The 20,423-nt window shown below is 38.0% G+C and overlaps 1 protein-coding gene across 7 annotated transcripts in view; it reads right to left on the reverse strand.

Moving 5' to 3' along the window:
* The window catches only part of WDHD1 (WD repeat and HMG-box DNA binding protein 1), an 84,963-nt gene that overhangs the window by 41,495 nt on the left and 23,045 nt on the right, over positions 1-20,423 (reverse strand). For all 7 annotated transcript variants that reach the window (XR_010151121.1, XM_001161792.8, XM_063793401.1 and 4 more), the window contains 8 exons: positions 19,360-19,452; positions 18,153-18,259; positions 17,770-17,911; positions 12,878-13,088; positions 8,558-8,745; positions 6,370-6,554; positions 4,481-4,722; positions 2,061-2,198 (listed from right to left, as the gene is read on the reverse strand). Coding sequence is in view for 6 of the 7 variants with exons in the window: in XM_001161792.8 (XP_001161792.4) it covers positions 2,061-2,198; positions 4,481-4,722; positions 6,370-6,554; positions 8,558-8,745; positions 12,878-13,088; positions 17,770-17,911; positions 18,153-18,259; positions 19,360-19,452 (1,306 nt within the window). In the remaining variant the exon portion in view is untranslated. The remainder of the gene's footprint in view (positions 1-2,060; positions 2,199-4,480; positions 4,723-6,369; positions 6,555-8,557; positions 8,746-12,877; positions 13,089-17,769; positions 17,912-18,152; positions 18,260-19,359; positions 19,453-20,423) is intronic.

Consider the following 20,423-nt stretch of genomic DNA (forward strand, 5'->3'; position numbering starts at 1 on the left):
CTTGGGAGAAAAAAATCTATACAAATGGAAGTTATCAATGGTTCATATTATTAAAGCCTGAATGACTAATAGAAAACACATTTAGAAATGGTTCATATTTTAAAGACAAAGTGGAGTTTCCAGCAATGTAAATGAAGAACATGAATCTCCAAAAAGAGAAATATTTAAGTCCCCATGAGACAGAGATGACAGGTGATTTAAAATAAGGTACTCCTGGGCCAGGTGCAGTGGCTCACTACTGTAATCCCAGCACTTTGAGAGGCTGAGACAGGTGGATCACCTGATGCCAGGAGTTCGAAACCAGCCTAGCCAACATGGCAAAACCCCATCTCTACTAAAAATACAAAATTAGCCAGGCGTGGTGGCATGTGCCTGTAATCCCAGATACTCGGGAGGCTGAGGTACGAGAATCACTTGAACCCAGAAGACAGAGGTTGTAGTGACCTGAGGTCACATCACTGCAGTCCAGCCTGGGTGACAGAGTGAGACTCTGCGTCAAAAAAACCACAAACACAAAAACAAATAAAATAAAATAAGGTACTCCTCAGTGTCTTTCAAATCATCTGTCATAAGCCTCTAGAATTTGGCCTAAAATAGCACTTATCCAAAAGAAATATCATGTGAGCCACAAGTGTAATTTTTAATTTCCTAGTGCCACATTAAAAAAAAAAATGGCTACATACCATGTATCTGAAAAACAAAAAAAAGTTAAGTGAAAAAATTTAGGCTGGGGGCGGTGGCTCACGCCTGTAATCCCAGCACTTCAGGAGGTCGAGGCGGGTGGATCACATGAGGTCAGGAGTTCAAGACCAGCCTGGCCAGCATGGTAAAACCCTGTCTCTATTAAAAATACAAAAATTAGCCGAGTGTGGTGACGCAAGCCTGTAATCCCAGCTACTCAGAAGGCTGAAGCAGGAGAATTGCCGGAACCCGGAAGGCAGAGGTTGCAGTAAGCCGAGATCGCATCATTGCACTCCAGCCTGGGCAACAGAGCAAGACTCCTAATTTATTCCTTAAAAAAAAAAAAAATTTTTTTTTAAATAGAGATGGGATCTCGCTATGTTGCCCAGTCTGGTCTTGAACTCCTGGGCTCAAGTGATCCTCCTGCCTCGGCCTCCCAGAGTGCTGGGATTATAGGCATGAGCCACCATGCCCAGCCAAAAAAAATTTTTTTTTAAAGAAAAAAAGGATGAAGTTAATGTTAATACATTTTATTTCATCGAAGATATCTCAAATATTATCATTTAACATGTAATCAACGTAAAAAAATTGATTTTTATATCTTTTTTTCATGCTAAGTCTTCAAAATCCAGAGTATTTTACACATACAAGCACATCCCAGCCATATTTCAAGTGCTCAACAGACACACATACTAGTTATTGTAGTAAACAGTGAAGCTCTAGAAAATTCTAAGTTTTCTGTGTGATCTGCTGGAAAAGACACAACTTATTATTGATTTGTATCACCTCCTTGCTATTTAATACTTTCAGAAAAATATATTTCCCTCTTTATAAGTTTTCTAATGAGAATTCTCATGAAGAGAGCTCTTAGCCGGGTGCAGTGGCTCGCGCCTGTAATCCCAGCACTGTAGGAGGCCAAGGTGGGTGGATCACTTGCGCCTAGGAGTTTGAGACCAGCCTGGGCAACATGGCAAAACCCTGTCTCTACAAAAAATACAAAAATTAGCTAGGCATGGTGGCACATGCCTGTAGTCCCAGCTACTTAGGAGGCTGAGGTAGGAAGATGGCTTAAGCCCAGGAGGTGGAGGTTGCAGTGAGCCGAGATCATGCCACTGCACTCCAGCCTGGACAACAGAGCCAGACCCTGTCTTAAAAGAACATAAAAATAAAAACAAGATCTTATACATAAAACAATGGCTACCTTGCCTAAAGATTGCAGCTCCCAGTTCTGCCAACATATTAAAATAGAAATTTAAAACATAAAATAGAGATAATTTATTCTTACATTAATTAGGAATAAAACAATGAAATAATTTTCTTCTTGAAGAATATCTAACACTTTATATTATACTTGTTTTTTTTAAACAAATTTATCTTGCCTTCAGCTGAAAACCCAATCCATGCAAGGTAGGATTTCCTTGTAAGAGGAAGAGGGTCACCATGCAAAATTTGTTTTTTCTTTTTCCCCAGCTCTAGCAGTTGAACTCCAAGGCACTGATCCCCATCAAATCCTGTACCTAATGAGAAAATGTAAATATAAATCAGGCATCAAAGGTTATCCAACTATAATGCAGTCTAAATTATTTTCTGTGAATTGATTTTGTGGTAAATTACTAGACTGACTAGCACTACTTTTTATGAATAACCCATCTAACTGAGGCATCATTCAGGTATTAGAAACACAGTAAGATGTTACAGGGACTCTTCACATAAAGTCCTTATAAGTGGGCATTTATTCACTCAAGACATATTTACAGAGAGCTTACTACACGCCAGCATTGGCCTAGATACTGGGGCTACAGCAATAAACAAAGTCACCGCTCTTATTAAATTCAAATTTCAGGTAGAAGACAAATTAAAAAACACAAAAAGAACAAAAAAAAATCACAAAGTTAAAATAATGTGATACAGAATGTCAGAGTGGTTTGTTAGACTGGTTAGTCAGAAGTAGCCTCTCAGAAAGTAAAGTTTAAGCTGAGACATGAACTGCAAGCTGGAGCCTGCCATGCAAACATTAGGGGAAGCAACACGGAAGTGGATGGAGGGAACAGCTAACACAAAGTCCTAAGGTAGGAAGAATGGAGGGCTCGAAGAACACAAAGAGGCAGTACGGCCAGAACATGGTAATGAGAAACAACGGTAAGAGATGAGGTTGGAGAGGCAGGCAAAGGTCAGATTATACGGGATCAGTAGATCACCTTGACAGCTATCAGAAGTTTGACTTTGATTCTAAAAGTGAAGGAAAGTCAGAGGGATTTGAGAAGAGGAGCATGATCTATATTTTTAAAAGATCACCTAGGCTGCTCTGTGGAGAATGGACTGTGGAAGGCAAGAACTGAAGCTAAAAGACTAGTTAGGAGGCTACTATGACAGTCCAAGAGATGACATCCAGGTTGTATTAGCAGAAGAAATGAAAAGAGACAAATTTAGAATGTGTTATTCCATAGAATTGACATGATGATATAATTTTACTGTTGGAGTTGATGCAGGGGAAATGGAAAGAGAAGAATCGAGGATAATTTTTAGATTTTTGGCTTCAGCCACTAGATTGTTAGTAAGCCATTTACTAAGATGGGGAAACTACATAAGAAGCAAGCTTGGAAGGAAAAAAATCAGTTTTTATTGTGAGCAAATTAAGTCTGAAATGTCTGTCCAAACTCTAAATAGATTTCAAGTGGGCAACTGGATGTGTAAGTCTGGAGACACAAGGAGAGGGTAGGGTTGGTGCTATCAACTTAAAAGTCATAGACATTGAGATGTATTTAAAGCCATGGATTATGATAAAATTCCCCAGGGTGGTTTCTCAAACTGCATATTTTGACCTATGAGTCATGGAATCAATTTTAATTTGCAACTAGTATTTTAAAAAATGAAATAAAAAAATTTAAACTGAAATCAAAGAGTAAACATTGTCCAGGAGACTTTTATTTCAGTTACATTTGCAGATATTTATAGAACAGTTATATAGAATATATTTCTTTTCTTCTGTTTTTCTTTTAAAAATAGAAACAGGGGCTTGCTATTGCTATCCAGACTTGTATTGAACTCCTGGGCTAAAGCATCTCTCCCGCCTCAGCCTCCCAAAGTGCTGAGATTACAGGTGTGAGCCACCACACCACACCACACCACACCTGGTCCAGAATCTATGAATCTATTTCTTACTGTGGCAAAGCAGACAAAAAGACTGAAAGACCCTGACCTAGAGAGTAGTAGAGAAAAAGGGGATACACTCCAGCTAAAAGGTAGAGTCAACAAAAAAGTAAAAAGGGAGCTGCCAGTGAGGAAAAATATTGAAAGTATGATGTCACAGAAGTCATGAGAAGAAGGTATTTTCAATGGAATTATTTTTTTAAAAAGCACAGAGATTATCAGTTCCCTTGATAAGACCAGTCTTAGCATAGTGATAGGGACTGAAGAAAGACATGAGGGGAGGAAAAAGGAGGCAGCAGCTTTTAAAAAGTGTCACATTCAGAGTTGTTTTGGCCCTTCCTACTAGGAGTTATTTTTGTGGAATTTCAACGCTGAAAGTTCTCTGGTCATGCTTGCCAAAATGGTAAGATTTAGACATGGAAGTAATTAACCAAATTCCACCTTGGAATTCTCTCTATAATATAGTTCTATTAAGAAACATTTTCATTTTCATTGCTGCTAGTCAACACAACAAAATTATCTACATTTAAAGATTACACTGATTCAAAAGGAAGTATATAATCCAAGACAAAAAGAGTAACAAAAACAGCAAAAAAGCTCAAGTAATTTCCATTTTACTTCAAGTCATAAAAGACTGAAAAAAATCTACCTCTGTGATAAACAATGAAAAGCTGTTCTCCATGTCCTGCCATTGACACCACAGGTCCAGCAAGGCTGAATACCTCTTTTTGAACCCCTCCAATAGTAAAAAATCGAAGAAGCAGGGCACTAGTAGCAGCAGCAGCCCATCCTTGACCGAGACATATGGCTTCAATATCCTCATTCTGAGGCAAGTCTATTATCCACTCTTTGCTTGAATCCCAAGAACTAAAGTGCAGGCAGTGAAGCTTGCTAAAAATTACAACAAGACAGAAACAATCAAACTTTCATATAATATTTACATATATATATATATATAAAAGCAATCATGATATTCAACAACAAAACCAAATAGTTTACTTACTATTATACACTAGTATAAAAAGTTGCTTTAAAAAAGTAATTATGAAATACCCTTAAAATGAACTATATTGATATCTTTCCAGCCTTTTTTCTTTGCACATACATATATGTAAGTTATTATTAAATACAAATTCTTTTTTTTTGAAATGGAGTTTTGCTCTGTCACCCAGGCTGGAGTACAGTGGCGTGATCTCTGCTCACTGCAACCTCCGCCTCCCAGGTTCAAGCAATTCTCCTGTCTCTTGCCTCAGCCTCCCGAGTAGCTGGGACTACAGGTGGGTGCCACTGCACCTGGTTAATTTTTGCATTTTTAGTAGAGACGCAGTTTCACCATGTTGGTCAGGCTGGTCTCAAACTCTTGAGCTCAGGTCATCTGTCCGCCTTGGCCTCCCAAAGTGCCGGGATTACAGGCGTGAGCCACCATGCCCAGCCTGAAGGATACAAATTTCAAATCACATAGAAGATAGTAAAATCCATGAAGTGTATCAGTACTATAATCAGCTGAAGAAGGGATCAAGAGAGGGCAATCTCTTGATTAACAAAAAGCTGAAAAAATATTTTCTTTTCTTTTGAAAAGAAAAACATTCTGCACCTATTGCTTTCCCATCATAATTTTTTTCTTGACATCTATCTACCTATTTATTTACCTACCTACTTATCAAAACATGTAAACATCCAAAAAATACAAAGTAGAAAAAGCAAACGGGTGACTAGTACATTTTTTGGTTTGTTTTTCCGGTTTTTTTTTTTCCTTTCTCGAAGAGAGATTTTAAATTTAATCCATCATGACAAAAATGTAGATTAATAGTTGGCCAAGGCTTAGGTTGAATTAACTGCAAAGGGATATAAGAAAACATTTTTGGGTGATAAAGACGTAGTGACAAAAATCTAGACTAATAGTTGGCCAAGGCTAGGGTTGAACTAACTGCAAAGGGATATAAGAAAACATTTTTGGGTGATAAAGAACATTCTGTATTTTGATTGTGGTAGGGGTTATCTGTGTATATACACCTTTGTCAACTCATCAAATGGGTGGATTTTATTGAAAATAAATTACATCTCAATAAAGTAAATTAAAATAAGGGAAGTTCAAATAGAAAGAAATCTGGAAGGATACATATCAAATTGTAAATAGCAGTTATATCTGAGAGTAGAATTCTGGGAGGAGTTTTCATTTTCCGAAACTTCTATACTGTATACTGGTTTTTTTTTCTTTACAATGAATGTATATTACTCTTATAATAGTAAAAAAAAAAAAAGCACTTAACAATGTAAAAAAAAAATCCCATCTCTTGCATTACTAACCATGCCATGTCATTTTGCTATGTAGTTAGAGCATGTAATGAGGGAATCATTACGGCAAAAACAGACATATGTTCTGAGGTATTTTGGGTGTGCTGGTGTTTGTACCAAACTCTTCTGAAATTTCATATTACAAAAAATAAATTTTGTTTTATTAACTTTTTGTCTTTAATTTCAACAACTGTATCTAACAGTTCAACAGTGCCAAATTCTTCCTAATAATCTTGAGTTTACCTTGCTAGTTCATCAGTGCTTTCACATGCCAACAAAATAGCTTCGTGGGAAAGATCTGCTATTGTATAATTCAAAGTGTTTGATAAGTGTGTTGCATGGTGTATGGAGGTATCATGGAACTCCACATCTATGGCATTGTCTTGCTCATCATTATAGCAGCGAATAATTCCAATAGAGTTCCACACCTACAAACAGGTAAGATTAAATATAAGTCTGAGAAAAACTGAAGCTCCTAGAATCAGTAAGCCACAGTAGTACAAATTAACAAATATTATAATTAAATTTGTATTAAGATTTAGGTTTTGGGAGTTACTACATCTCATCTATCTCTAAATAGTTTCTGACAGGAGTCATAATACCAGAGCTACAATTACTTATTATTTCCTTGGTGAGAATAAGATACATATATACTTATTAATTAGCAAATAGAGTATTTAATAATATTTAAAAATAAATTACATGACTGTTACTTTAAAAGCACATTACAGTTGTCCTTTGAACAACCAAACCATTAAATTCCTCAAAAGAAACATTTCAAAAATTGAGTTTTCTTACAAATATGGATGCAAATAACAACAGACTTTTTTCATAACTATTCTACGATAAAATAAATACATACATTTTAAGAAAACATAATTTTTTTTTTTTTTTTTGGAGACAGAGTTTTGCTCTGTCACCCAAGCTGGAGTGCAGTGGCATGATCTCGGCTCACCGCAACCTCTGCCTCCTGGATTCAAGTGATTCTCCTCCCTCAGCCTCCTGTGTAGCTGTGGTTACAGGTGCATGCCACCAGGTCCAGCTAATTTCTGTATTTTTTTAGTAGAGATAGGGTGTTTCACCATGTTGGCCAGGCTGGTCTCCAACTCCTATCCTCAAGTGACCAACCCACCTTGGCCTCCCAAAGTGCTGGGATTATAGGCGTGAGCCACCACGCCCGGCAGAGGCAACATAAATTGATACCACTTGGAAAACTTATCTTCCACTGATGTCCATTATAGGCTCACACTAGGCCCTAGAGTTTCTAATAAAATTAGTGCCAATATTTTATTTAACATAACTATAAATAAAATATTGACACTAATAAAAAAATTAAGACCTATGACTTGATGACTACTGATAGCAATAAAAAGTTTTATTAATATTAAGCACCACCCTTAATCTTTACATAAAAATTTATGCCAGGCCTATACTCTTCAAATTTATGCCAGGCCTATACTTTTAAAAAGGCAAAATCCTCAGAATGGAAAACATCATATAACCAACACAGAAAAACTAAACTTTTTAAGAACTCAGGCCAGGCGCGGTGGCCCACGCCTGTAATCCCAGCACTTTGGGAGGTCGAGGAGGGCGGATCACGAGGTCAGGAGATCGAGACCATCCTGTCTAACATGGTGAAATCCCATCTCTACTAAAAATACAAAAATTAGCTGGGCATGGTGGTGGGCACCTGTAGTCCCAGCTACTCGGGAGGCTGAGGCAGGAGAATGGCGTGAACCTGGGAGGCGGAGCTTGCAGTGAGCAGAGATTGTGCCACTGCACTCCAGCCTGGGCAACAGAGCGAGACTCCGTCTCAAAAAAAAAAAAAAGAACTCAAATCTAAGGCAAAAAGCCAATATATTCATTTTGTCTATTCATGAAATATATATTTAATGTGTACTGTATCATACCTTGTTCCAAATCCTAAGAACATATCAGTAAACAAAACAAAAATCTTTATCCTTGTGTAGCTTACATTCTGGTGGGTGGTGGAGTGAGGAAAAGGGGCAGACTTTTCCCCCCATAGTACTTGCCACCTTCTAATATATTATACTAGTAGTTGCCTTCTAAGAAAGCACCTCCTTACTAGTGTTTTGGAGTCAGTATAATCTTCTATGTAACAATGACCATGAAGAATAAGGTTTGAAAGTATTGCCAAGAAATATTGCAATATAGTAATATTTACTTATGTTCATTTAATGTCATTTTGGAAAGCAGAATTTTATTTAACATCATTTTCAGTAAGGTTGAAACAAGATTAAAACTGTGAGCTAACCATAAAATAAACCAACCACAAAACTGTAATCAACCAAAGTGCTCCAGGCTACTTAATCAAAGTTTTAAAAAATATGTTTTATCCAAAAAAATTAACTATAGTAAGAAAAAAGTGCTGAAAACCTACTAAGAAGTTAAGTGTAGATCCAAGTCTTACCATGAATCTGTGAGTGAGATGCAACGGTGTAGAACCTGACTGAAATGGCTTTTGCCGGGGAGTTGGCATGGGTCCATCATAAAATGGCCTTTGGGATGTTACAAGTGGTAGATTGTGAATGCTGCCTTCTTGACCATCTTCCTCCTCCTCTTTGAGAAGACTAGAACCAGTTTTTAGCATTGAAATATCTACAACACAAAGGATCATAATTAAGGGAATCACGAATACCAATGATTTGGAAAAAGGAAAGCATTATGGAATCTAGTAACTTTTTCATTCATATTCAATGACACTGACATGCTATTTGCCTCTTTCACTGTGTTAAAGAGATGCAGTGATGGTGCAAAAGCAATGGTGGGTAAAATTCCTGGTGCCTTGGCACCAATCAAGGCAGTGGCACCTAACTGTATTAGTCGTTACTGCATTGTTAACCAATACTCACTTGCAGTAAAAATATTAATTTTATTAAATCTTGACGCTTACACAGATTTTTTTTTTAAAGTTCTGTGTGCTAAAATGAGAAGTGTGATGGTTGTCTTGAAAAAAAGCACTTATGCAATTGTTTGAGTTGTAAGCTGAACTAAGTGATTTTTTTTCATACAACACTACTTTTACTTAAAAAACACATGCCAGATAAACTATGGTTATGCAGAATTGGATCTTTGGCAAACATTTTCTTGTAAATGAATGAAGTGAGCCTATCAATTAAGAAAAAATAACTGGCAGAATTTGTTGCCAATGATAACATTTGAGCTTTCAGGCCAGGCACGGTGGCTCACACCTGTAATCCCAGCACTTTGCGAGGCCGAGGCAGGCAGATCACTTAAGGTCGGGAGTTCCACGTTGACCAGCCTGGCCAACATGGTGAAACCCTGTCTCTACTGAAAATACAAAAATTAGCCAGGCATGGCGGCACATGCCTGTAATCCCATCTACTCGGGAGGCTGAGACAGGAGAATCGCTTGAACCCGGGAGACTCTGTCTCAAAAAAAAGAGCTGGGCACAGTGGCTCAGGCCTGTAATCCCAGCACTTTGGGAGGCCAAGGTGGGTAGATCATTTGAGGTCAGGAGTCCGAGACCAGATTGACCTACATAGTGAAACCCCGTCTCTACTAAAATACAAAAATTAGCCGGGCATGGTCGTGGGCACCTATAATCCCAGCTACTCCGGAGGCTGAGGCAGGAGAATCACTTGTACCCAGAGGGCAGAGGTTGCAGTGAACCAAGATCGTGCCACTGCACTCTAGGCTGGGTGACAGAGCAAGACTCCCTCTCAAAAAATAAAAACAAGAAATTTGAGCTTTCAATTAAAAATTAAGATATTGGAAAGCTTCTATTTGCCATTATGAGCTTCACAACTTTCTAATACTTAGAAACTACTGATGAGATTGGTAACAACAATAGCAGATATAATTTACAGCCAGGTGCTGTGACTCACGCTTGTAATTCCAGCACTTTGGGAGGCTGGGGAGGGAATATCACTTGAGGCCAGGATTTCAAGACCAGCCTGAGCAACAAAGCAAGATTCCATCTCTATAAAAAATAAAAAATTAGATACGCATGGTGGCTTGCATCTGTAGTCCTAGCTACCCGGAAGGCTGAGTGGGAGAACTGCTTAAGCCCAGGAGTTCAAGGTTATAGTGAGGTGTGATGATACCACTGCACTCCAGCCTAGGTGACAGAGCAAGATGCTATCTCTAAAAACAAAAATTAATTAATTAAAAACAACATATAATTAATTAAAAACAAAAACAAATAATTTATATTAGATAATAAAAAGTGTCAGTATAAAGAAGATCTATAAACTTCAGTGAACCAATATTATCAATTCATATGTTACAAAATTAAACATGATTTTAAAAAATCCATTCAACATTCAAGTCAGACCAATGAATTTTTTGATTTTGTTTTGTTTTTTTCTGAGACAGGGTCTCGTTCTGTTACCCTGCCTGGAGCCCACTGTTGCAATCATGGCTCACTGCAGCCTCGACCTCTCAGGCTCAAGAGATCCTCCTACCTCAGCCTCCCAAGTAGGTGGGATTACAGGCACACGTCACCACACCTGGCTAATTTTTAAAGTTTTTTGTAGAGAGGAGGTCTCACTATGTTGCCCTGGCTGGTCTTGAACTCCTGGCCTCAAGCAATCCTCCTGCCCTCAAGCAATCCTCCTGCCTGGGCCTCCCAAAGTGCTGGGATTACAGGTGTGAGCCACCATTCCCAGCCAGACCAATGAATCTTAACATAACAGAGCCGTAAGAGTTCACTGAAGTTTTCAGATTACACTTTGCAAGTAATCTTTAGGAAACGATCATCTTCTGAGTCTTGGTGCAACATCAAAGAATATCCACAATTAATTGAATGTGCTATTAAAAGATTTCTTAAAATATTTCTCCCTTTTCAAATTACATATTTATCTGAGGCCAAATTTTCTTTATACACTTCAAACAAAAACAATGTATAGCAATAGACTTAATCCAGAAAAGTAGATGAGAGAATCCAGCTGTCCTCTATGACAGACATTACAAAGATTGCAATGCCACTCTTCTCACTAATTTTTTTTTGTTTTTCATAAAAAAGTACTATTCATGTTTACATGAGTTTATTAATGTTATTTTTAAGTGAATAAATATTTTTAAATTTCTGAATTTTAATTTCTAATATGTAAATGACGATAGCCGTAACTCTATATAAATAAATGCTCTCAGAAGGGTCCTCAAAATTTTTTAGAGTATAAAGGCTACTGAGACCAAAACATTTGAGGACTGCTGTTCTATAAACTCTATATGACTTTAAAAAGCACAACATAGCACTGAACATTGGCATTTTACTTGATAATGTTCAAGTGTTATTGCAGCATGTAAATTGTTACAATAAGCACTCTATTTGAAGATTTTAAATTACAATCTCAATTTCTTTAATAGATACAATACTATTCAGGTTATCTATTACTTCTTGAGTTAGCAGTGGTACTTTGTGTCTTTCAGAAAATTCGTCTATTTCATTTAAGTTGTTAAATTTATGGGCACAAAGTTATTCATAATATTGCCATTATGCCTTTGATATTAATAGTAGCACTGCCATACAGACATATAATGTGAGTTACAGCTGTAATTTTAAATTTTCTAATATTTCTAAAGTTTAAAGAGTAAAAAGAAACAGCCATAATCTTAATAATATAGTGCATTTAAAATACATATTATCATTTCAACATGTACTCAATATAAAAAATTTCCCAAGATTTTTACATTCTTTTTTTCATACTGTCTTCAAAATCTGGTTGCACTCCATGGTGAAACCCCATCTCCACTAAAAATACAAAAATTAGCCAGGCGTGGTGGCGCATGCCTGTAATCCCAGCTTCTCAGGAGGCTGAGGCACAAGAATCACTTGAATCCAGGAGGCGGAGGTTGCAGTGAGCCAAAATCACACCACCACACTCCAGCCTGGGTGACAGAGTGAGACTCCGCCTCAAAAAAAAAAAAAAAAAAAATCCGGTTGCACTCATAACATATCTCAATTTGAACTAACCACATTTCAAGTGCTCAACAGCTACATGTGGCTAGTGGCTACTATATATTGGATAGCACAAATCTACAGATCTATAGTGATGGCCCACCTCTCTTTCATTCTCTATGTTAGTAATTTGTGTCTTCTCTTTATTGATCAACCACAATAGATATTTATTAATTTTATTGATCTTTTCTTTTCTTTGGAGATGGAGTCTTGCTCTGTTGCCCACGCTGGCATGCAGTTGACGCGATCTCGGCTCACTGCAACCTCCACCTCCTGGGTTCAAGTGAGTTTCCTGCCTCAGTCTCCTGAGTAGCTGGGATTACAGGCACGTGCCACCACACCCAGCTAATTTTTGTATTTTTGTAGAGACAGGGTTTTACCATGTTGGCCAGGCTGGTCTTGAACTCCTGACCTCAAGTGATCTGCCCATTTCAGCCTCCCTAAGTACTGGGATTATAGACGTGAGCCACCGTGCCTGGCCTTATTGATCTTTTCAAAGAACCAGCTTTTGGTCTCATTGACTTTCTCTATAGGTTTTCTGTTGTCAATTTTGTTGAATTTTGCTCTGTATTATTTCCTTCCTTCTATTTGCTTGGGGTTTAGTTTTCTCTTTTTCTAGTCTGCCATAGCAGAAGCTTGGATTATAGATTTGAAACCTTTTTTAACAAAGTCATTTAATGCTATAAAATTTCCTCTAAGCACCACTTAGCTACATTCTACAAATTCAATAATGACTTTAATAGTGTTAATAAAAAATCTAAAGTATTAATCAACAGGGTAATCACATGCACAAAGTCAAATTCTTACCAACTGAGTTTTCATCATCTTCTAGGATGTGACTTCGCTGTCTAGGACGACCTGAAGCCATCATGAGGTCTTCATCATCCTCATCATCATTTATAATCCCTTTTGAAAAAGAAGGGATCTCAACTGCATTGTCATTTAGAAAATCACCAGCATTACTCATATCATCTCCATCAAAAAGATCATTATAATCCTTTTCCACTCTGCTAGATACCTTGAACAAATTAATACAAATTATAAAGTAAAAGTGAATGATTTAGAAAAACTCAATTACTAAAAAAGGTAAACTTTTAATATGCACCTATAAATTCTACCAAGCAGCAAACTCACTGAACAGATAAGAATAATTAGTAAATGTATTTATGAGAATTGTATTTATATTTACACAATAAGACCCAGTCCTTATTTCAAATGCCTTGTAGTCTGGGGATGGGATGGGAGTATAGGGACTGACATGTAAACAAATACTGTATATGCGAAAATATAAAATAAGATTTTATTCCTCAGAAGTCATTCCCTAGAAAAGAAGTGATATTAATATGATAAAGTCCCTATAAAGTCTGTCATATTGTAAGACAGTCTCTCATTTACTTTTATTTTGAGCAAAATACTGCATAAGATACATTTTCTTTATATTATCTCAGTTAAAGTTAGTGTTTTGATACTTATAAAAATAAAGTGATAGAACCAATAGAAAAACAAAGAAGGCAAAGAAATTCTACATAAAGCCCCAGAATGGTGGCTCACACCTGTAATCTCAGCACTTTGGGAAGCCGAAGCAGGTGGATGCCTTGAGCTCAGGAGTTCGAGACCAGCCTGGACAACATGATGAAACCTCATCTCCACAAAAAATTAGCCAGGCATGGTGGCATGTGTCTACAGTCCCAGCTACCTGCGAGGCTGAGGTAGGAGGGTCACCTGAACCTGGAAGGTCAGGGCTGCAGTGAGCCATGATCTCACCACTGCACTCCAGCCTGGGTGACAGAGTGAGACCCTGTCTCAAAATAAATAAATTTTTAGATCATTTCAAAAAGTGAAATGGTAAGCAGATACACTGCAAAGATCCCAAGTTACTCCTATAGGATGCATAAAAACTACAAATGTTAAGCCAATGGAAATTTATAGTTTGGTATAAAAGTCTAATGAGAACACCATTAACAGATTAAAAAGTATTATATCATAAACTTTTTATTTTCATTTATTTATTTTTTGACAGAGTGGAGTCTCGCTCTGTCGCCAGGCTGGAGTGCAGTGGCGTGATCTCGGCTCACTGCAACCTCCGCCTCCTGGGTTCAAGCGATTCTCCTGCCTCAGTCTCCCAAGTAGCTGGGACTACAGGAGCATGCCACCATGCCCAGCTAATTTTTGTATTTTTAGTAGAGATGGGGTTTCACCATGTTGGCCAGGATGGTCTTGATCTCTTGACCTCGTGATCCACCCGCCTCAGACTCCCAAAGTGCTGGGATTACAGGCATGAGCCACAGCGCCCAGCCTTTTTTTTTTTTTTTTTGACACAGAGTCTCACCCTGTCACCCAGGCTGGAGTGCAGTGGCGTGATCTTGGCTCACTGCAAACTCCATCTCCCAGGCTCAAGTGATTTTCCTGCCTCAGCTTCCTGAGTACCTGGGTTTACAGGCCTACACAACCACACCTGGCTAATTTTTGTATTTTCAGTAGAGACGGGGTTTCCCCATGTTGGCCAGGCTATTCTTGAACTCCTGACCTCAGGTGATAAACCCACCTCGGCCTCCAAAAGTTCTGGGATTGTAGGCGTTAGCCACCATACCCAGACCCTCATAAACCTTTTAAATGGAAGTAAACATAACTGTGCTCTGAAAACTGACGTTTAATAAAATGAGATGAAAAAGTGTTTCTAAATCCATACATTGAAAAATACTTGATATGAGTAAATTAATAACTAAGTGCTATAAGAAGATATTCAACCATTCCATTTATAGTCCTAAAAGTTTGTGTACTCAAGCTGACAAAAAATTGTTTTTAGATTTTCTAATTTAAAAAAATGGGGAGGCCGGGCGTGGTGTCTCATGCCTGTAATCCCAGCACTTTGGGAGGCCGAGGTGGGCAGATCACGAGGTCAGGAGATCGAGACCATCCTGGCTAACATAGTGAAACCCCGTCTCTACTAAAAATGCAAAAATTAGCCAGGCGTGGTGGCACAAGCCTGTAATCCCAGCTACTCAGGAGGCTGAGGCAGGAGAATCACTTGAACCCGGGAAGCAGAGGTTGCAGTGAGCCGAGATCACGCCATTGCACTCCAGCTTGGGCAACAAGAGCGGAACTCCGTCTCAAAAAAAAAAAAAAGGGGGAGGCCAGGCACGGTGGCCCATGTCTGTAACCCTAGCACTTTGGGAGGCTGCGGTGGGTGGATCACCTGAGGTCAGGAATTCAAGACCAGCCTGGCTAACATGGTGAAACCCCGTCTCTACTAAAAATACAAAAAATTAGCGGGGCGTGGTGGTGGGTGCCTGTTATCCTAGCTACTTGGGAGGCTGAGGCAGGAGAATCGCTTCAACCCAGGAGGCGGAGGTTGCAGGGAGCCACCATTGCACTCCAGCCTGGGCAACAGAAGACTTTGCCTCAAAGAAAAAAAAATTTTTAATGGAGGACTGTGCCTCATATTTATGATGAAGGCGATAAAATGTTCACAGATGTGAAATTAGCCCAGCTAATTTTTGTATTTTTAGTAGAGACGGGGTTTCGTCATGTTGGCCAGGCTGGTCTTGAACTCCTGACCTCAGGTGATCCACCGGCCTCAGCCTCCCAAAGTGCTGGGATTACAGCCGTGAGCCACCGTGCCCAGCCAAAATTTTTTTTCTTAATTCACTTTTTGTTTTTACCAATGTTACACATGCATATATATTAGTTGGGCAGTTTTACAAGGCGTGCTATGAAAACAGTCCTCTCCACAGCCCCAACTTACTTCTCTACAGAATAAATCCTTCCAGCTCTTTTAGTTGTTTCTTTGCTACTTCTTCCATACCTGTAAATCATATTCTAATAGAATTTTTTTTTTCACTTTTAATCATTGTGTTTAACAGATCCTATTAACTTCCATCTATGGCAGATGAGGATCTGGTACCCTTTCACAACCACCCCAACCGCCATGCTTGCATGTACACTACTCTCCGACCCCAATTCTCCCAATATAGATAGATATATCCTCCTTGTGGTTCAATCAATATACAGTATTTAGGTTATTAAGATCATGTAAATGCTATTCATGGCTGAATAATAAAAATAATAGCCAACACTTATAAAGTATGCCAAACTTATGAAGTGTGCTAGACACTGTTCTAACTATACATAATTCACTTAATCCTCCCAATAACCCCAAGTGGTTGGCATTATTCCTATCTTTTTACACATACAGTATATTATGATCACTGTTCCTTTCTTTTACAACTTTTTGTTTTCCCTGGAGTTAAGAAACTCTCTCTTTACGTCTTTTCTCTTAGACAAATTCCCCAAAGATGATTTTTCCAATCTCCTGCCTGAAACGCATAAGAATGGCTGACAATGTTCTGGGAACCTAGTAGAAGTGAGATGGTCATTTCAACATTCAAGTATCTAATCTTTCATTTAATCCTCTGTTTTCAGTACAGTATTTCCCCCTTACCCAAGACCACTCAACTGTAACCAGTGTCCCTAGACCAAGGACAGTCTATTTCATCTTTTCTAAAAAAACAAATCTCCAACATTCTGCCAGAATGCATGTGAAGATGGGGGAGGGCAGGTACCCAGCTTTGAACACAGATGTTGAGACTAGAACACTCTATGTGCTTATTAAATCACCTCTCCTGCTTTCAGCCCCACTTCTAGAAGCACCTAGTACTACCAAATTCTGAATCTCTGGGGATTCAGTGAGGCAAACTGAGTAGCACCTCAACTTCCAGAAACTACAGTTTTAGAATTCAACTTTTTGAGAAGCTGAAGTGAGTTTCTCATCATCCTTCTATTTTCTAGCCTCCACTTTTTTATTTTTATTTTTTAGATGGGGTATCACTGTCATCCAGGCTGGAGTGCAGTGGCACAATCACGGCTTGCTGTAGCCTCAACCTCCTGGGCTCTAGTGATCCTCCCACCTCAGCCTTCTGAGTAGGAGCATGAAACTACAGGCACACACCACCACACTTGCCTAATTTTTATTTTTTAATTTTTTGTAGAGATGGGGTCCCACCATGTTGCCCAGGCTGATCTCAAACTCCTGGGCTCAAGCAATCCTCCCAAAGTGTTGGGATTACAGGTGTGAGTCACTGCAGCAGAGCTCAAAATTATTTTTATAATCATCCCTTCAACTGACTTCTTTAACCTTATGGGATTATGCATTTAAGAAAATGCCTTTAGTATAGTTTTTGTGGGGGTTTCAGGAGGGACAGCTATAAATGCATGTATTAAGTCTGCAATCTGTAACCAGAAGTCTAAACTAAGACTTGAATATAAATAGGTACATCTGCCAGGCAGGGTGAATAATGAACAAAAGCAAGAAGGTATAAAACAAGGTGCCTGTTTAAAGTTGCTCAGTAAAGCTGTTTGACTAAGCAGAGGAGGTGTATAGGTAGTTCTAAGAGTTAAGGCTAATTCAGAGTAGAAACAGTTTGCAGGCCAAACTGAGACCTGATACAAAATAGTATTTAATGAAAGGTATTCCTTGGAAAGGCATTATATGGAGAGAAAAAAGTTTCTTAGTAAAATACACTTGGGAGACATCAGGTTGAACAAGTAAGAAGTTTTCTTACTATAGATTACTACTCAGCATCTACTATAGTAACATGAAAGGTAATTTTCCAAGAAAGTAAGGCAGTTTGTGGTGTCTTCCAAATCCATATGATCACAGAAACATTTTGAAGAAACTATTGTACCATACTCCCTTTTACCTTACTGCTTGATGTCTTTCCACTGGGGTCACAAACATTCTCTAGAAGCCCTAGATTTCCTTCCGCATCAGTATACGATATTCGACCACAAGTAGGATGCCATGCCAGACCACAAATTGCATAACCTTTCTCATGTTTCACCCTAAAAATTAAAAAGTAGGTTCTAAAAATACTGTCAAGAAAAATATAAATTGTACATTTCTTTAGGTAAATTTTAGTTAGGAAAGAATAAATGACTTTTGACAATAATTTATAAATAATATAAATTTAATTATATTTTCATTCTGACAATCTGATGGCAAATTTGAAATGTTTCAAAATAAAACAAATACAAAACTAATAGAGATGAGCAAAGAAGAGACAAAAGATACACTAAATCATACCTTTCCATGCAGTCTTTGGTTTCCACATTCCAAACTATGATTAGACCATTAATACTACCTGCAGCTAAATATTGCCCACAGGGAGACCAGGTTACTATATTGAGGGTCTGTAAAGAAAAACAGTTAATAAATAATGATTTTGTAAAATTTCAAACTAAATACTCATTTTATTACCAAATTCAATTTTCTTTTCATTTTTTTTCAAGAATTTGGAGGGCAATCAACCAAATTCAAATTTTTATATCCCTGTTCTATATTATTTCTAATTATATTCGATACAAGACAAAGTTTGCTTATTTTCTAACCTCACTTTTCAATAACATTCAAGTATCACTACCAGCTATTACTTTATCATGAAAAAAATTATACTGGCACAATTTTATTTTATTTTTAGAGTCAGGGTCTTGCTCTGCCACCTAGGCTGCAGTGCAGTGGCACCATCATTACTCACTGCAACTTTCAACTCTGAAGCTCAAGCAATCCTCCTGCCTCAGCCTCCCAGGTAGCTAGGGCTACGGGCATGCACCACCACACATGGCTAATTTTTTAGTATTTTTTGTAGAGATGGAGTCTTCTTTTGTTGCCCAGGTTGGTTTCGGATTCCTGGCCTCAAGCAATCCTCCTGCCTCAGCCTCTCAAAGTGCTGGGATTACAGGCATGAGCCACTGTGCCCAGCCACTGGCACAATTTTCAAAGCAAAACCTAAAAAATGTTATTATCCTAGAAAGAGAGACAATTCAAGACATCCTCTTAGCATTCACAATCAAGATGAAGAAAACTAGTAAGTGAAGTGAACTTTAGTAAGCCATTGCTGACCTACTGGGCTTATGTTTCCTTAACTGTAAATATCTACGCATGTAAGAGACAGAGAAAACAGACCAACAACCTTTCTTCCTCTAAAATTTCAGAGTCCATGATCACAAGTCTCAGTGAAACTCACTTAACAATAAAGGCTAACTACTGATCATTTTAGAACAACTTGTTCTAATACTATGTAAGGGTTAAATCTGACTTCTTATAACAAAGATCTATTTAGTATCCAGTTATTGATCAAATGAAGAAAGGATGAGCTGTTAGAAGATGGACCACATACAACAGCCAGGAGTTGTTTTCCATTCCAATAATATTTAACTGCAACTGTATTCAGGCAAACTATGCATTAACTGCTCCTTACGGCCCACTGAAAGTGTCACTTTGTAAAACCTACCTGAGAGATGAAATTATCTGAAAGATCAAATTGATGACTCCAAGATTCTCTTCTATATAGCTTAACAGATTTTTCCACAGGAATTGCCAGTAACTATTAGAAAAGATAAACAACGTAAACAAAAGTTTACATTAAATTGAATTTGAAGAAGGAAAAAGGCACAAAATTCATTCAGATATATTTACAAGACATAAAAGCAAAATAGTTTCTATTGTTTCTGTTTTTAAGAGACGGTGTCTCACTATGTTGCCCAGGTTGGTCTCTAACTCCTGGGTTCAAGGGATCTTCCTGGCTCAGCCTCCTAAGTAGCTGGGACTACAGGCATACACCACTGTGCCAGGCACAAATCTGTATTTTAATTGGCAACTAATGAAACTCAGAACATTACTTAAAACTTCAATAAGCAAAAAATAGGTGATAATTTGTCATGGGAAGAGAAAAAAATAAAGGTGATCACTCTATTGCTTGCACCCCAAAAATGGAGAACTTGTAATTACTAGTACTTTTAATATGATTACTTTTTTTTCCCCCAAGAGACAGTCTTGCTCTGTCACCCAGGCTGGAGTGCAGTGGTGTGATCATAGTTTACTGAGCCTCAAACTCCTGGGGTCAAAGGATCCTCCTGCTTCAGCCTCCCAAATAGCTAGGACTACAGCCCAACTAATTTTTTTCCTGTTTTTTTGTAGAGATGGGGTCTCACTGTGTTGCTCAAGCTGATACTGAACTCTGGCCTCAAGTGATCCTCCTGCCTCAGCCTCCCAAAGTGCTGAGATTACAGCGTGAGACACCATGCCTGACCTTCAATACTACTTCTTAAGGAATCTAGGTCCTTCTGATATAAAAATTCCTCCCATTTGTTTGAGGAAAATAAAGACAGAATCCTTCAAATATCTTGAAAAACAAGAAATGTATCTTCTTATGCATTATTCTAAAGAAACTGATTAGTAGAAAAAATAAAACTGTGTATTCTTTCCATGATTATCCAAAAAAGGATTAGTAACATATAATAAAAACTTTATTTTAAATAATTTTTAAATTAGGTTTTTTTGTAAGCAAAGAAAAAA

This window comes from Pan troglodytes, chromosome 15 (genome assembly GCF_028858775.2).
Source record: "Pan troglodytes isolate AG18354 chromosome 15, NHGRI_mPanTro3-v2.0_pri, whole genome shotgun sequence".
Taxonomy (NCBI): Eukaryota; Metazoa; Chordata; class Mammalia; order Primates; family Hominidae; genus Pan; species Pan troglodytes.